Genomic DNA, 18,414 nt, shown 5'->3' with positions numbered 1-18,414 from the left:
TGCTCGCTGAGCCATATATTACATTAAAAATTAAAAGAGCCATTAATAATAGACAAGGATGAAAATCTAAATATCTAAGAGCTTGAACTCAGTGACCATTAGAAATCTTATTAGCAAGACTAAAAGAAGGTGTAAAGGTCAAATATATTTTCTTGCTGACCATCTTTATTTTTTTATGCAGGTTTTGAGAAATTCAATGCAGTGACTTTTTGAAACTTATAACCTACAGAACAATGGTACAGAATGGAATGGTTTGTGTTGCTGAAAACGTGGAAAAATACATTTGACTTTCTTTATTTTCTTTTGTGGTGGTGGTTTTTAAATTTAAGTTTTTTGAAGTTTTAAGTTTTATAATTTTTTTCAATATTAATATTATAATCTACTTCTTTTGGTACTTGAGCAGCCAGCTGACTGGTGAAGCAAGATTAGTACCTTTCCTTTTGATAACGTCAAACGACCAGACCGGTGTACTTTAACACTTGTTAGAACAAGTGGATGTATGGCTATGTGGTGGTAGAAAAAGCGGCCTTCATCATCATCATCATCATCCTGCCGTAGTTACATAGGTAATCACTTTTTATTTTGCTTTTGTGGCAGGGGGATGATGCTGCTGCCTTTAGGCAAATATGATGCTGCTGCCCACGCCTCAATTCAATTCAATGTATGTTTGTATGTGGTGGAGGGGTCAACATCAAAACTACAATTTTCTTGGCACAGTATAAATGGACTACACAGAAAAATCAATTCCACCATGTTACATATAATCATTACATCACTTTTTGCCTCATTATCTTTTCAAGGTTGTATTCCATCTTAGATTTTATGTACAGTATGTATTTTGTATGTACAATTTTGTTTGTTGCGTGAGCAGCTCATTGGTTCTCACATTGCAGAAGAAAAGAAGAACAACTTTTTTAGTTTTGTACAAGTCAGATATGTTTCATAGATGTTTTTTTTTTTTTTCCAGTGCATTTACAAAGCAACGCATAGCTGCAGCGATGTACATGAAGACTGCTTCGCTGAGAATAACAGTTTACCTCAAAATCATTAATCAAATGAGACAGCTGTGCTTTATTCAAAACTTGGTGGCGGATATTGTTTCTCTCCGGATCAGAAAAGACCAAGAGAACAAAGGGAAACTGTTTCCTGGATGAATTTAGTGCCATCACTCCTGTCATTTCTCAGTCAGTGCCGGAGTGCAGAGCGATGACATCATTTCCAAATGTTTTCAGTGTCCATAATGTTCTCAGTGACAGGTCTGCCAGTGGAGTTGGTTCTGCTGTGAGCAACGGTCCAAATGTTCTCTACATAAGCTGTGCTCTGATGTATGTCCTCCGCCTGACAATCATAAGGACATTTTCAAGAAGATGTTATAGATTAGCAATCAATAACAGACATCATTTTTCAACTTACACTTGAAAGGATAAGCCAGATGGTGAAATTGCTCAGACAAGCAAGATTTTCCTATGAGCCTGTGATGGTATAGGCCCTTTGTTTGCACGGGGTGACCACAAACACATGCTACTCCTTAAGGGAGTCATTCTACATGGGATATGTTTTTGATCATTTGTCATAATGGACAAAGAAGAGATTTCTGATAACCACACAGTCATCCTACATTTAAGCATAATGTAAAATAATCCATTTCATCTTTAATACTACATGGATTTCATTTCATACAGAGAGCAGGTCTTTCAGAGGCTTTCTTTAACAGGACAAAATACACTGGAAAAACTAGATGGTGTGCGGTGAACTGCCTGTCAGTTGGTATTGATATGGATTTCGAACATCTTTGTCCATCTGCAACAGCTTGGTGTCCAGCCTCCATTGAAAGCAATCAAATGATGTTTCCCCGTCCTCTGTGGACTGATGCCAGTATCTCAACATCTGAGAGTCCTGCTGACTGCGTTCTTCTTCCGTCTCGTCCCCAGACTGCTGCTCCAGCTCCACTCGCCTGCTGCTAAGAGCCGTCCAGCTGGGATAATTGGCCTCCCTGTCCACCATTCCTGCCATCCACACCATACCTGAAAGCTCTCCTTCTCTCTCTCTCACTTTCTCTCTCTCTCACTTTCTCTCTCTCTCACTTTCTCTCTCTCTCTCTCTCTCTCTCTCTCACTCTCTCACTCTCTCTCTCTCTCACACACACACACACACACACACACACACACACACACACACACACACACACACACACACACACACACACACACACACACACACACAGACAAACAAAGGATACTAACATAGCAGCCCTAACTCTCTGTTTGGCCTCTCATCCTTATAGGCTAACTGCACATTAATTTTCATTCCCTGGACTGTTAGGGACTGGGTAATGATGACATCTGTTAACGGGAGCTGGGGGTGTCTTTGGGGTCTTGTGACAGAATGGAGAAAAGAGAAATGGAAATTTTTTTCCACATTTAAAAAAAGAAAAGAAAAAAAAACAGAAAATGGGCAAAGCTTCCTCCTTCAAACACCCTTTTCTGCCATTCCCTCACCCAGTGACTTTGTGAGACATCTGCATAAATCAATATGCTACAACCTACTAATACTGTTGGCACTGTCGCACAATTGGATTTCATTGGATCTGGATGATGCAGTAACCTTAGCATCGAATTCTCAGACTTCTCATTATCTAATGGCAATTTGTGCTTCAACCAAGACTGTATGACTGAAGTACATGAAACTGAAGTCCATGTGAATCCTGGTAATAAATACTCTATTTATATGCAAATACACACATCCTGAACCTAAAGCTGTTGCAGTGAAAATTTATTCATTTAATTGATGTCCTAGGATACACTGACCTACAATGAAATGGAAATCTGTGATCATATCAACCTACCAGCAGGAGAGAGGGAGAAAAAAAAAAAATCACTGCAAATATGGAAGTAATTTAAAAGATAGTCCAACATCTAAAGATATGATCAAACCTTTGATTTTGCAGACATGCAAGCAATCTTTTATTCCAAGGACTCGTGGGAATACAGTGCCCACTAAATTGCTTTAAAGACAAATAGGTACAGTGTTTTTTTGTGTGGCAGTAAATGTGGTTCATCCTTTCCCTGTATTATGTCAAAAATATGCTCAATTTTAGGTAATCATGTAAACAGAGAGGGCGTAATGAAACATGACTTTTTCTTGCTTTGTGTTTGGCTCATTTGATAAGACCTGTGTGGTCTGAATCATGCTACTGAACAAAGATTTTCCACAACTTTTACCACATTATAAATTTAATATGCGGGAATGGCTGTGGGAAATCTTGATACCTATCTTTAGAGCTGATAATTAATAACTGAGGTACCACACAGACATGTAAACTGAAGACAAACAGAACAAGTTAGATTCAATACAAACATGTTTTCCCCTCCTGAGGGAAGGGTGTGATGCAGAGTTGAAAAGGATGCTGCCAATCTTCGAGAATGTGATTTTAAATACAAATTGAAACAAAGAGGGATGTTCTGAATCCTGACCACCTCCCTGCCTAGACAGAATAAAGACTAATACTGGTTTTAATACAAAATTGGGTTTCTTTCGGAAAGTCCTACAACTGAGCAAAAGCTATGGTAAGTTCATGGTCAGGGCTTACTGCACGTACATCTGAACCTGAGATAATCACTGTGTATTCGTTTATTGTACTTTCCTCTGTTTTGTTGCCAGGCCACAAAACAAGGTTTACACGGAATTGTAAAGTTTTGTTGTTGCTCCTCAGACAAAGAGACTCCATATTTTGTCAGTCATTCTCAGGGGAAAAAAAAAAAAAAGATGTTCAACTTTGGCATTTTACCCACTGCTGTATGGAGAGGGGCCAGGCCGTGGGAGGCATGAAAGCAAAATGCAAGCAACCTGTTCGGGCCAAAAGAAAGCTCACAGTAGGAAGCACGATTGCTCTTGCACAAAGGTTTTGGCTCCCTCCCTGCTCCCTTCCACACCGTCTCCGTGTTTGTCATTGACTGCAGCTCCTCAGGCTCCCCAGTGTTCTTGTTACTGCTCTCAGAGGAGCTAGTATGTCAGCACACTAAACCCATGCAATCCTCTACATTCATTGAGCCACAGCCAGAGGGAGGGTGCAGGCTGGTGCCTTCATATCAGTAAAGGTCAGAGGGAGGCTTCATGTTCTAACTCCTGCAGTGCACAACTGGGAAACATTAAAGCCGCATCGACTGAGGACTGAAATCACTGTCAAAGGAAGAAAATGCATAAAGCAAGTTAGAAAGACCACTTTACTGGTGTCCATGGGACCAAACTCTAATTACAAGGATATATCCACTTGACTTTTACGATATCTTTTCTTTCACCTGGTAAATACATCAAATTAATACTGATGATTTGATTCACCAATCTTACTTGGATACGTCACATGTACGCAAAACAACCAAAAGAAAATGTAATTTTGCTGCCATCTAGTGGCCATGAGATGGATGTTCTGCAGACTTCAAATTGAATCCAACACAATTAAAACACAAGCAAAATAAAAACTTTAAGCAGAAGGGTTATCAATAACAGTTTTTTTACTTAAAAAATATGCACATATAAGAGCAATTCCAACCCATGAAAATGAAAATGTAAAAATTGTTCAGTTTCAAAACAAAATGTGACTGTGGCCTTTGTGACAGCATCATTAAAAAAAAAAAAAAAAAAAAAAAAAAAAAAAAAAAAAAGACAGTATGGACACACTTCACATTTCCACATACAGGCCACACATAAAACATGGGCAAAAATGCTCGAATCAACAGTATGAATTAATTTCTGTACAACACCCATCGTTGAGGATGTCAAATAAATCTTGTTTTTGTCTGTTTGTTTTGGCTCCACTGAACCCATGTAATGTGGTTTTTGGCCACATCTTTTGTCACTTCATCTCTGTGTAGAAAACTGTGGCTCTACAGTGTAGTGATGTCCAAGGCTGAGAAACAGTAAAGACAGTCAAAGGTATTTCTCACGCCGAGGTTGTCATTAACACTTCACATATCAAAGTGAGGATGTGTTTGGATGAGATCACTCGAGTTCCTTGAACCGTGCAAACATGGCCTTGCGTACTGCTTGTTTGTAGGTGGCATGGTCCCAAACGACAGGCTCTTTCTTTTTCCTCTGCTAAAGACACATTTGCAATTAAAAGTTTAATAAACAAACAAGACACGCCACATGATGTTAATTAATGAAATAAAGCTTCACACCTACCGGGACAGGTTCCGCCCCTAAACCAGGCCTCTCACTGACTTTGTTCATCTCCCTAAGCCGAGAGGAAATTGTTAAGTAGTATCACCACAGAGATGCTGCCTTGTTTCCCGTTTTTCTATTCGCAATAACACTGTGTTAAACCACACCTACCTGGAGCTTCCAGCCCAGGTATTATGGTGCTGCTGTTGTTGGTGATGGTGTTTTCTTCTTTTCTGTTCTGGTGATCTGGATGCTTCTCTGGCATTCAGCTGTGGAGAACACATTCCACAATCAACTCACATGAGACACAACTCATACATATTTATATATATTTTAAATCACCCCAATATTTTTCACTCACTTCTTTTTCCTGGTTCTCTAATGCTTCCAATTCCTTCTTTGACCTCTTGATCTTAAGGTGGATCTCCATATTTTGCTGTTGAGACAACACACTGAGCATTAGAGGCTATGTTTACAAAGTCACAGTCTACTATTGATCACAGTTTGATAGGTAGTACTTTGTGCAGGTCGGAAAGCTGCTGGTGGCGGATCAGAGCATCCTTGTTGGGGAACTGTCTCCTACACAGCAGGCAGGCCATCTTCTTCCAGTCTGTCAGTTTGTCATCTTTGTCTTCAGAATGGCTGCCTTGACTGCTTTTAGCTCCCTCTTCCTTATCCTCTTCCACCTCTTCATCACTGCCAGCTGCATAGTCTGATGCCAGTAGACCCAGGGAGCCCATTGGACGCTGAGAAACAAACCAGACAAATATTCGAAACAGCTTCTTCAACCAGTTTTGTTTATTTCATTAATCAATGTTTTTTTAAATGGCACACAGAGAAAACCATTCAAAGTGAATGATGTATGGTCAAAGGCGCATACAGATGAAATTAGAGCTATGCGAAGAGGAGTCATACCTTTGACTTTTCATCTTTCTTAGGGGGAGCAAGGGGCTTTTTAAAAAGATCGTCTCCACCTGAGATCTGAGGATACAGACAAGGAATACGATGAAACATTATGAATGCTTCCGATATCAACATTAATTGTAAAAATCCATGTAATGTGCAGAGTGTGTCCTCACCTTCCTCTCAAAGATAGCAAAACCAGCATCAGCCGACTTAGACTGCCTCTTATCATCGTCCATTCCAGTCTTCAGAACCGGCGATGGGGCACGTACACTTTCCTTTTGACGGTTCTGGATCTTTGCCCAGCGCTCCATATCTTTCATGATCTGCAAACAGCAACAAACCACTTAAAAGGTTCTCTGAACAAGTTTTTAAACAACATAGCAGCAAACAACTATTTTCTATGTAATATATACATTTGTTTGACAAATTTTGCTATCGCTAGCGCGCTTACTGCCAGCAATACAGAGGAGCATATATCAACAATGCTAGTGTGGGGCAATGGTTGTGGCAGGATTGTTTTTTGTTGGCTCTCAGGTACACAGTGTAACTTTATTCAATTGTGCGTTTAGTGGCTGCTTTCACTGGGCTCTGTAACACCTTGCTGACTGAGAAAAGACAGAAGGGCGGGTTCTGGCTGAAGGGTGGTCGGAGGCGTGGCCGAATGAGATGCTGGTGGTCTAGTGCGACATCTAGTGGCAGTGAGAATTGTTTATAGTACCTTAACTACCTGCCTCTTAAACATGTATTTTGTGCATTGGTAATATAACTGAAGTGTTACCTTCACAGCAGCAAGACTTTTCGGTTTCTCCTCTTTGTTATCCTTATCTTTGTCCTTTTTAGTAGAATCATCATCATCTTTCTTCTCGGGAGTGGCTGTCGAAGTGGGGACAAGCTCCGGAGCAGACATTTGAGCTGCTGCAGCATGGGGAGGCACTGATGGCTTCTTCATTTCCAAAGGAGCATCTGCAGCTGGGTTGGAAAGAATGGCCTGGTCTTCAGCGGTCATGGGCACAGGTTGGGTCTCTGCAGATTTCCCTCCTGGAACTGGGATGTAGGTCTTTGACACTGCATCCCAGTACATGTACTCCTGGGTTTGAGCATTGTAGAAATACTATACACAAAAAAAGTGAAAAGGAGAAGACAAACAACCAAACCAATTATTCAAGGTGGCTATAGGCCGACTTCTTAGTGCATATGTAAGATTAAACTGTAGTCTTTGTCGTCATCTTATTAAGAGATCGCACACACCTATTTTATCATTATCACACAGTGATTAGGTTAGGTTTTTAGGTATATATTTCAATCCTCCTGAGGGAGATATTTGTAAATCTTCAACTCAAATAGACACAGCTGAAAGATATGGTTTTTATTACATTTGTCATTAAAATAAAAATGGGAAGTTCTGGGTGTTTGTTTTGATTGTGGAATGAAACCACAATTGGTTTGCACATCTTTACATCAAGTACTGTAAAAAACATTTTAAAACAGTCTGCAAATGACATTAAAATCTTCAAATTCAATAAATGTGCATGAAAAAATGTTCTGTTAGAAGATACAATTACTTCTGGGTAAATATGACCTCGGTAGTTTACTGACTGCAGCACACACAATTGGATATACAACATCACAATATAACATTGTCTTTGTATTCTCACCCTAGAGTTAGGGTCGTAGTACAGTGTTGTCTCAGGATCGTAGTAGAAGCCCGACGTGGCATCATACAAATAGTTTGTCATGTCCGGAATCTCAGAGCCTGGAGGAATAAAGACAAACAGATACGATGAGCAAACAAACTGGAGATATTAAGAGCACTGATCTTTCAGAGTAGATGACGAAAATCGTTATCCTAATCATTTGAGAAGCAATGCTAAATTGAAGTCAATGTTGTGACAATTTACAATTACAGTCAACATTCTTAAAAAAAAAAAAAAAAAAAAGAAAAAGGAAGGATAGAGGGAAAGTGACCCAAAGGCGACAAACTCCAGGACACCATCTGTACAAAGTTAAATGCGAGTGCATATGTCACCTTTGACTATTGGTAAAATCTCAGGTTTCATTACGACAATGTAGTAGCAATACTGACATAAGGTCATCTAAAACTGTTCTGGATTTAATCATTTTATTTGTTTCTCACCATAGATGTAGGCCTGTGATCCGTCTGGGGTGGCGGTCATCCCAGCAGCTTCTGTAGGCACATTGGGTCCACCAGCATGGAATGAAGGGTCAACGGTTGGAGTCTCACAGTAGCCAACTCCCTATGAGGTGTTAAAGGATATTTCTCAAAGCTAGGCAGTTAACTACACAAGGTATCTCATCTTTGCTTTTTTGCTTCATAACCTACCTGGCTAATGATGGGGTCAGACGACAGAGGGGGATTAGTGCCAGTCAACAAATCACCTGGTGAGAAAAATATGAGAGACTATTAGAGAGCAATTTATGCAATTTTATTCCATAAAAGTTTAGTAATAATAAACTGTCCATGGGGAGCAAGATATTTGACTGTGCGTTTGTTGAAGTCTCACCTTGCATAACAGCAGGAGCACCAGCAGGTGGCTGCAGGGGTTGCAAGAACTGTGGAGGTTGTGGGAAATGCTGCTGCTGTTGCTGAAATGCCACAGCAAAATAGAACCAAAAAAAAAAAAACGGTAATTTGAGCACTCTGACCATTATCTTCTTTTTAGTATTTTTATATTGGAGCAATACAATGACGAGCACAACTTACCCCTATCAAGCTGGCCTCAGGTGGATACCCGAGAATAGAACTGTTTGGTTTATCAAAATCTCTTCTGAAACTGAAACAGACAGAAAATCATCAGGAACAAATGAAATGGGATTTTTCAACTAGAGACGGTGATAGAAAAAACCTGGCAACATGGGGACTTACTTTTGGTTCTTCAAAGGTTTTGCAACCTCGGCATAAACTCTGACTCCATCAATATAAAGGGGTCTGGGTTTAGTGAGGAGCTCAACCAGACGTGTCACTTGCTACAAAAGAAGACACTGTGATGAATGCTTGAAAATTACAGGAAAACAATTTACAAAGATGGTAATTGCAAACTCTGGTGGAGCACGAAATTATTGACAGGAGCAAACTGGGTTCATAATTATTGTTATGCACCTCATGGGAGTCCATGTCAACAAAGCAGAAGCACTTTGCTCCAGGTGGCTTTGCCTTCACTAGACGGACATTTCTTTCATCCAGATATGCAAAGGGATCCAAGGCTTTCAGGATAGTCTCTACTGTGGTGGTGGGCTTCACGTTCTTTATTATCATGGCTGTACAGAGAGAAAAGGAGAAAATGCTGTTAACTCCTCTCAGGTATGAATTACAACAGCCAAGGAATTTCTAACATTTGGCGCTAAAAAGAGCAAGGAGTTTAAGTCAACATACTTTTACTGTCTTTAAAGACCGAGTCAGATTGGTGTGAACTGTGATGAGGAAGGTTGCGGTTGCCCCAGGACTCTGGCTGCTGCTCGGTCTCTTGCTGTTGGAGCTGTTGGTCCACCTGCTGCTGCCATGCCTCTGGGGTCAGGTCAGAGCTACGCTGCCACAGGCCGTGGGACAACGGCTCCATAGGAGCTTTTGGGTTGGACCCATTCAGGTTAGTCTTCAGTTCCTTTGAAGGTTCATCTGGTCTGGGCAACTGGGGCTCCTGGAGTTGAGGTATTTTGTGATTTGATTCCTAATTCACAGAGATCGGAAGGAAGGGGTATTTTTATTACTGTTAAACTATGGTGGGGTAAATAATATGGTGAAAGGATACTGTACATGGTACAAAACAGTGGTTAGGCCTATATCTAGGCCAGGCCATGATTAGAGAGAACAACCCTTTATTTCTGCTTTCCCTTATTTTGTAAGGACATATATTTTACTTAATTCTATTGAGAAGCCTGTTTTCTGCTCAGTTCCAATTTGCCCTTTTAATTTTTTGCTACCAGTGTTTGATGTTAACAGTTCCTCCATTATAATCTGTGGAATCACCTTCAATGAATGTTCAGATTTGCTTGTTCTGTTTATTTTATCATAAAGAATGGCTAATGAGAATTAATGAGTGATCAACTAATACTAGTATTTCTGTTAGAGAGAGAAACTCAGAGCAACACAGTGGTATAACAATGTTATACTAAAATAAGGCCGTGGAATTCTGCCAAATTTATTATAAGAGCTGTTATAATACAGGTAAATTGGTTTTATAGTGCATTTAATTATATCTAATATATTGTATTTAATGTGAGAATTTATGGTACAAAATCTGTTGAAGAAAACAAACAGTCATTTTCTCTCACTACACTCACATGAACCCTTTTTTCACATTCGTCTGGCTTGATGAATTTCATGGTCGCCGTTCTAGTGCCAACCTTTAGGGATCCCTGAAAGAAGAACAGAAAAGATCAATCAGCATTAAAGGACACTGGTGACTCATACCTAAAGTAATATCAATGACATGCACTGTGGCAGGTTTAGCCCTCCTCTTCACTGCCGAGGATAAAATGGACCAACAGTAATGGTGGTGTGCAAAACTCAGGTCCAGGATCATGCTTCACACAGGCCATTTGCCCCAATACTACATTAAATAGTTTCGAGGGAACCTCAAATTAGGGCTGCAGCTAAGGATTATTTTCATTACCTATTAATCTGCGGTCTATTCTGTCAATAAATCAAGTAATCATTTTGTCCATAAAATGTTCTTGTTTTGTCCGACCAAAACCCAAAGATATGCAGCTCACTATCAGACAAAACAAAGAAAAGCAGCAAACCTCCATATCTGAAAAAGCTTGAAATAGGGAATGTTTGGTATTTTTGCTTGAAACATGACTGACAAGATCAGTCATCTAAATAGTTGCCGATTCATTTTCTTTTCAATCAGCTCTATTACAAATACACCGCACTCTTGTACAAGGATGACTCATATCCACAGAAAAATATCAAAACGAAACCAACAGAACTTTGAAGTGCAAATGAGAACCAAACGCTCAGCAGGTGAGGTGTACAATCCAAACAGTTCCAATCGTAAACACCCCATTCCCAACACTAGACTGCATTTGTTTAGAGGAAGATGACCCAGAACCTCATGGCATGTCTAAATGTACTATGCAAATTGATAGTACTGTGTTAAACAGCCATAATTCTGATGTAAGTTGTGCCTGTCCATTCCAAAGACGATCTCATTCGCACAAAATGGAATTAACCATCAAAAACCATACACGTGCTCATTCCCCAGACACACAATCTGCTATCTTGGTCCCAAAGCATTTCAAAAAACCAAAGCTAAAGCCATCTTTTACTGCTCATGATAGTTTCAAAGTGGGCATTAAAATCTGAGGACGCAAAAAATTAATTGCTGCAGTACATACACAGAAATAAGTAGTGAAAAAAAAAAAAAAAAAAGTATACAATCAACCGGTCTACTAAGAGAAATATCAGAGCCAGATGCTACACATTTCAGCAACAATCCAACTGATCCCATTTACAAAAAGATAAAGGCAATAGATAAGATCAATTTGAGATATGATCAAACCACAGCAATTCAGGCCAGTGCTGAAGACTTGTTCATTTGTCAAGATGAAAACGTCATTCATAAAATCCTCAGAGAAATCCAAAGAAAGCTGAAATCCCAGTGGGCACAATTCACTGACAAGTTCAAGAGAATACCATCAAGAGGATAAGGACTCTCAGGGAAGAGAGTCACAGATGACTGAAAACGCCTTGAACTAGGAAAAGAATTTTGCCACAGAAACTGGAAGACAACAAGAATGGGAGTCTGCAGCCACACTAGAAGTTATGTGAAGCTGTAATGCTTGATGTAAAGAAAATCAAATTGTTAGACCAGAAACCCAAAGAACTGAACAAACTGAAATATTCACAAAAACGACTAATGTCTATACCACATCTCAAATTATCCATCCAACAGTTGCAGAGCAATTTCCCTTCTGAACCACAATTGTCAGCCTCATGGTGGTGCAAGAAGAAAAGCCAGGGGATCGCCAAAGTCATTAAGATTTATCCAATGGGTATCCGCATCAAAATCTGTACCAATCCACGGAGTAGATGTAGACATCTTTCACTGGCCGAGTTCAAATTTTGACCTGCTGGTGGCTCTAGAAGGAAAGTCAGGGGATCACCAAAGACTTTAGGGATTGATCCTCTGTGCACCATAATTATTTGTACCAAATCTGATGACAATCCATCCAAAAGTTGTTGAGACATTTCACAAAAAAATTAAAAAGTCAACCTCATAATGTCACTAATGGAAAAGTCAGGGGATCACCAAGAGAGCAGGGATCTTCCTCTGGGGCACAATGACATGCGTGTACAGACTTCCATGGCAGTGCGTTCAATGGTTGTTGAGATATTTTAGCTTTCACCAAAGTGGAGGCCCAACTGACTTGACAGATCAGCTACCATTGCTATCCATAGAGTCACGCTGGTAGCGAATCAAAAAGCCCTCAGAGGTATTGTAGACCTGTGTACGGCTGAGTAAATTATACAAAAGATGTGATCACTACAATGCTTTACCTGTCCTGGGATTATTATTGAAAAAAATAATTTCATAATTTTCTAATCTAAAAAATGGTAATCTTCTCTTGCAAAGTGAGCAGAGAAGAATATGTACTGTATGTTAAGAGTAACTTCGTAACAGTCTGTTTCTCAGTAATACAGCTGCATTCAAACAAACTTTAGTCCTGCGTGAAAACATAGCCCCCCTCATTCATTTGAAGGAGACCAGTTCAGTGACAGTGGGGACGCCACCGCAAACCTCCAGCAAAAAAAACACTTCGTTGACCAGCAAAAAAAGTTGAACCCGGTTTAAATTTTGCCAGAAAGCAACGAGACATCCTCCAGCAAGGCACTACACTGGCCAATCAATTATCCTGGTAGAGTATTTCGTAACTGTCATCGTCATGACTACAGCTAAAATAACTGCTGCCATGATAAAATACCATTATGCCGTGTTTTGATCTGCTCCCCACCAACTAGCGTTTTCGCTTACCTCAGGCCTGTTTTATATCTCAAGGCCCACTAAAGCATTGGTAAGCAAAGTGTTCAAATCTGAAATTGCATCCTCAACAACTTCTTCACAAGGCGCAGAAAGCAGAAAGTGAGATCAAGCGATAATAATTCCCTTCGATAATTCTTTTCGAAGACTAAATCACAACATAGGAAATGGTGGCTAAGTACGGAACCTTCATTGTCTATATCATTAAATCTTCCTTAAATTTTAAAACCTCGCAGGTATTAAAAACTCCCAACGTGAGGACTGTTTTGTTTCCCTACACATCTGTATTTTCTAGTTACATTTATTCCAGTTAGGCAGTTTGGGATTGATTTAGAAAATTTAGGGCTAGGAGGGTCAGCAAACAATGAGAAGGAAACCTATTTATGTCTACCTGTGCACATATACAGTTGAAAGTTTTAATAATTTTTTATGTGCTTAACAAGTACTGAAGTTCTAACATGGCTTTATGAGTAAATAATAATATTTAATATATTATTAGGACTAATTGCTGAGGCTTTAGACATTAGTATCTAAAAATGTCAACAACGGACACCTTCATCTCCTTAACCAAAGTAAATTGAAAGTAATAGCAACCCCAGGTTCCCAGATTCTCTCCCTCCCCCATCTACTAAATGCCCTCTCAACCCCTCGTAATCCTGATGGGAGAGACGGCCTTCGTAGAGTGACGAGGATGGGCCACCTTGTTGGACTCCATGAAGTGGACTGCATCCTCGAGGTTTAAAAACTCCACATAGGCCGTATCGTAGCTGTAACCTGGGGACAGCATTTGAAATACAGATGGGTTTTTGTTAGTCAATGCCAGTAATGACAGTCACCCACTAAAACATAAAAGAAAGCAGTTCGTCAATACATCGAGAATCAGTGAGCGAATGTTTTCACCTTTACCGACACACATACCTTTTCAGGACAGCACACATTTTGTTTATGCTTTTTTTCTATTCAGTCTTCTGATGACTGGTGTCATATCAGACTTTGCCATGAAAGGCTCTGATAGAGCCATGCCTTAACAGACAGATAATCCGGACCAGTGGCAGTGAACGACTGCATGGTGTGCACCATGGACACAGAAATATTTACCATTTATGTTTATATCCAATAAAGTAAGACACCTAATATCTTTCTGTGATGATGTTTTGATATATTTATACAAAATTAAAAAAGGCTTTTGAGACATAATAATCTCCACAAGAAAGCTTGGCATCATATATAAATCACATGTACAGCGATCCATTAAGGAAAAATTTCACTCTAAAGCAGATGTTTAGATCAGCAGGATGAACAAAGCACTTACAAGGCAGTTTCCATTTCAGGTTTGTTGACATTCTTTTTTCGATCAAAGAACTTAGATAAACTGTCCCTGAAGGACACATTCAGTGAGTCACTTGTCACAGATATTTTGTGACCAACATTGACTATCACTCTCCGAAGCTCCTAATGTTGAATCCTTGATAAATCCTCCATTTACTGACCATGACCCCACATTGTCATGGCATAAGAGAACCCCCTCCCCCTTCTTTCTGAACAAGTTCACACAGACCAGCAACAACAAAAGCAACCAAGTTCATAAAAAAGAAAGAATGCGGAGGTTCGAATGTCGTGAAAAGCGAAACATCGTGGGACATGGTAGCGATCGACTGCCCCAAACAGTTCCAAAAAGAAACATTTCTTTCTTACCTGGCACAACATTTTTGATTTTCATCCCCTGCATTGGCACACCATCACGGACTACAAAGGCACCAAGAATCTGCAAAACAAAATATCAAACCAAGTGAGTTATACAATGGATGTCTATGCAAAGTACTACCAACACAGTCTGGTAAAAGAAAGTTGCTTTTCTGTTTGATAAATACCTGCTCCATTGTGGCAGTCTTTGGAATACCAATAATGGATATTGTATTGGAAACTTTGTCCTCCACTGATGCACTTCTGTAATCTTGATCCTTTCAGATATTGATTAAAATTATGGTTATGAAAAATCAACATATTACAAAAATGAAAATATAATTTTAAACAAGTACTAATGGGAAAAAAAAAAAAAAACACATACCTGAGAACCAGACTCACTAAATTTTGAAGGTGTGATTGGTTTCGATTCTTTGATGAGTTTCTCCGCTGGCTGAAGCTCCTCGCGTTTGTAATCAAAAGCCCTCCCGGACCCTGTTCTGTAATCAATGTCTCTGTAGTCTTGGTCTCTCGCCTGCCCAGTGCTGCTGTTTTGGAAATCACGTTCCACCCCCATCTTTCCCCTGACAGGTCCTTGATTGTGCGGGATGTTTTTCAACCCTGTAAAACAATCATTTGTCTCCTGCAGCTCGCGTGCAGGCTGATTCTTCTCTTGATGGTAAGGTGGCCTTTCATCATGATGCGATTTATTCTGATTATGCTTTGGGTCCCTTTCTCCAAGCCAATGTTTACTCTCATTTTCTCTACCAAGAGGGCCAGTAAGAGGACTTATTTCTGGAGGCGGGTGATCTTGTGGACCTTTGTTGCCAATTGGTGGTAGGTCAATAGCAGAAAAGTGGTCACCATGAGGAAAGCCAACATCTTTCCTTGGGAATTCAACAGGTGGCCTATCCCTTTCCTGAAACGGTGGTGGATCTCTAACATTCACATCTCTGCCGAAACCTACAGGGAAGCTGGGTTCAGGTACACCTCCCATACCTTTACCCATGTTTAAGAAAGGGTTTTTGTCCTTTCGACGGTTCTTCCATTCTTCTGCAAGAGTCATCTCTTCACCACTCCGATAATCCACAAGGGGACTGTCACTTGAATCTCGATACTCTCTCTCTCTGAGACCGTCTTCTGGACCCATAAACTCTGATCTATGAGGGCCAGCAACATCTGAAGGCATGTCTGGCCTTGCCCTGTCCATTGGAGGGATATCACTATTTCCAAATCTTAAGGGTGATCGGTCTCTACCTCTTAATTCAGCTGATGGTCCAGGACGATTTCTGAAATCCATATCAGAATCAAATCCACCTCTTGGATTGAATGGAGGCCCTCCTCGTCTGTCAGTGTCCATCATTCTCCTTTCACGTGGAGGTAAGTCCATATCATAGCGATCATTGTCACCGATGCCCATTGGAGGCCGTTCACGCATGTCCCTAAATCCGTCATTTCTCTCCATTCGGTCTGCAGGAAACCCTCTTCTTCCATCAATATTGGGGTTATTGAACCGTGGTGTGTTGTAATGAAACGACTCTCTGTCTCTCGTGTCTATAAATTTGCTGTTTGGATCCCTTGGTGGCATACCCCTCCCACCCATGTCTCCTGAGTTCCTGCCTGGTCCCGGGAAACCAGAAGAATTCATCAGTTTGTCTCTGATGGCAATTTCATAATGCCTTCTAAGGCTGAAGTCTGGCTCTTCTCCAGGTCTGAAGAAATCTCTGTTTGGCTCTCTACCTCGCATTTCACGTGGGTCCATATCACGCCCCCTCATGGGTGGTCCATCCATCCTCCTCATGTCCATAGGTGGTACATCTAGAGGTCTTGGGCCCATATGACCCATGGAACCCATGTTCATCCCATCTCTACCTCTGTAATCAGGCATGGATCGATCTCTGCCCCCAAACATTTCTCCACGATGATCACCACTGGAATATATGTTAATATATTAGGCTTCTGATTTTTTTGATGTGCACATAGCCAAAGAACAAAGCTTTCAACAAATCAATATGGAGGGGAGAACTATTACTTTTCAAAATTGCCCAACCAATCAACATAAGTGTACAGAAGGGATGGGCAGTACATATACTGTGCAACAATAGAAATGTATCTAATTTATCTGTCAGATTTTGCCATGAACAGAAAAAGGAGTGGAGTCATCAAATGCAGAAATGTGATACAATTTTGAGAGAGACATTAAATGTTTCAAAAAGTTAAAATAATAGTATCACCAGAAAATGCACTACTTCGTGGCAGCAATCAATATCACATTATCAAATAACATATATACTCTGCTAGCAGATTTTAGCCATATTGCACACCCCTAGTGAACAGCAAAGGCAAAAGTACAGTTACTGGACTGGTTAGGTTTCTCTTAAATCTGAACCTATGACTAAATGATGCTTACCGAAAGGGTGGTCCTCCCCGTGGTCCTTGCCCTGGCCCCGGCCCATCCCACATGTCTGCAGTCAGTATCTTATCTAGAAGCAAAGTTAAAGGTTTGCATCATAATACGGTAAATGAAGTCACCACTTTTGACTTGGCATGGCTGGCATAGCCTTTTTAGCCAAACTTACAAAAATCAAGACAAAAAAATCCTAACCCTAAATTAGAGTGATTAAAGATCTTTGAGCACATAGCCAAATAAATATAATGGATTATAAAGGTTTGTCGGCGAGTGTATTATTTCATATTTGACGGATGCATACGTCAAACCAGGGGCAAGTAACCAATCTGGGCGGTGTGCTTGCTAATGCTGGCCCACTGAAGAGTGGCCCGCTAAATATAGCCATCACTAGGCCCAAATAATCTACGCCACAACATAAACAAAGAACTTGAGTGTTGTAAATGACAGCACTGCAACCAACAAAGGTATCCAAGAGAACAACCGCCTTAAATTGGCAATGTTAGTGTAATTAAATTGGCGAGATAAAGACCTTTTTATCCGACGACACCATTCAAAGGGTGACCGTATCGGAGCTAGCGTATCTTGGCTAAGATTAACGTTAAAAAAGACGCTGCTTTGCGTTGGTTTCCAACAGCGTCCTTTTAAATACATAACACTTCACGGACAATATATTTCACCGTAAATATTGTTTTTAGGACCCACTTTGCTTGTTCTTCGAGTACAGTATCGATATTGCGGAGGGTTGTCTTCTAGGTCGTCGATGGCTTGGCTTCAACAAACTGATGAAAAATGGAGACGAAGCTTCTTCTTCTGTTGCTGCAGCGGAGACGGATCTTCTTCTTCTTCTTTGTACGACGCACAAGAGGCAGAAGGGTCAATCACTGCCTCCTAGCGGCTATTAAACACAACCACTGGCATATTCGATGTCATTCAGGGTTATATGATATATAACAGGTTTATGCAAATCCTAACGAACACCTAATAAATCTTGTCACATCAAATAATAACAAATAACAAATTCTAACAAATAATGAGTGTCTTCAGCACAAAGAGGTATGTTAAATATGTTTTTTTTAAAAGGTAGCAAGAACAACTATATTTCCTTTCAACCATAAATGGAAGAGGTCAACAGGCCACTGTTTATTCAGGGTGGATAACCTAACCATTGCAATTTGAATCTCAAGGTCATTTATTGTCAACTGAGTTTTACAGTGTAACACTGCTGGCACTCACTGACTAATGGAAAACATGACCACT

At 40.2% G+C, this 18,414-nt stretch overlaps 1 protein-coding gene across 2 annotated transcripts; it reads right to left on the bottom strand.

The window, feature by feature from the left end:
• Positions 1–2,950: 2,950 nt before the first annotated feature.
• On the bottom strand, positions 2,951–17,983 carry LOC130181005 (RNA-binding protein 6). Of its 2 annotated transcripts, none has more exons than XM_056394730.1 (23): positions 17,860–17,983; positions 17,158–17,230; positions 15,133–16,678; positions 14,936–15,025; positions 14,760–14,829; positions 13,765–13,838; positions 10,363–10,437; positions 9,458–9,749; positions 9,185–9,342; positions 8,951–9,051; positions 8,789–8,858; positions 8,589–8,670; positions 8,408–8,463; positions 8,201–8,321; positions 7,722–7,819; positions 6,845–7,177; positions 6,240–6,389; positions 6,076–6,141; positions 5,679–5,906; positions 5,522–5,596; positions 5,332–5,429; positions 5,182–5,233; positions 2,951–5,094 (listed from the first exon to the last, which is right to left on the bottom strand). In XM_056394730.1, the coding sequence occupies exons 2-23, from the start codon at positions 17,208–17,210 to the stop codon at positions 4,999–5,001; spliced, it is 3,984 nt and encodes a 1,327-aa protein (XP_056250705.1). In that variant the 5' UTR covers positions 17,211–17,230; positions 17,860–17,983; the 3' UTR covers positions 2,951–4,998. The 2 variants fall into 2 exon arrangements, with proteins under 2 accessions (XP_056250705.1, XP_056250713.1); XM_056394738.1 differs by having other exon boundaries at positions 2,951–5,091.
• Positions 17,984–18,414: the final 431 nt, after the last annotated feature.

Source organism: Seriola aureovittata, chromosome 2 (genome assembly GCF_021018895.1).
Source record: "Seriola aureovittata isolate HTS-2021-v1 ecotype China chromosome 2, ASM2101889v1, whole genome shotgun sequence".
Taxonomy (NCBI): Eukaryota; Metazoa; Chordata; class Actinopteri; order Carangiformes; family Carangidae; genus Seriola; species Seriola aureovittata.
Note: the sequence above shows the minus strand (reverse complement) of the source record. Positions and strands in the feature narration are given on the sequence as shown.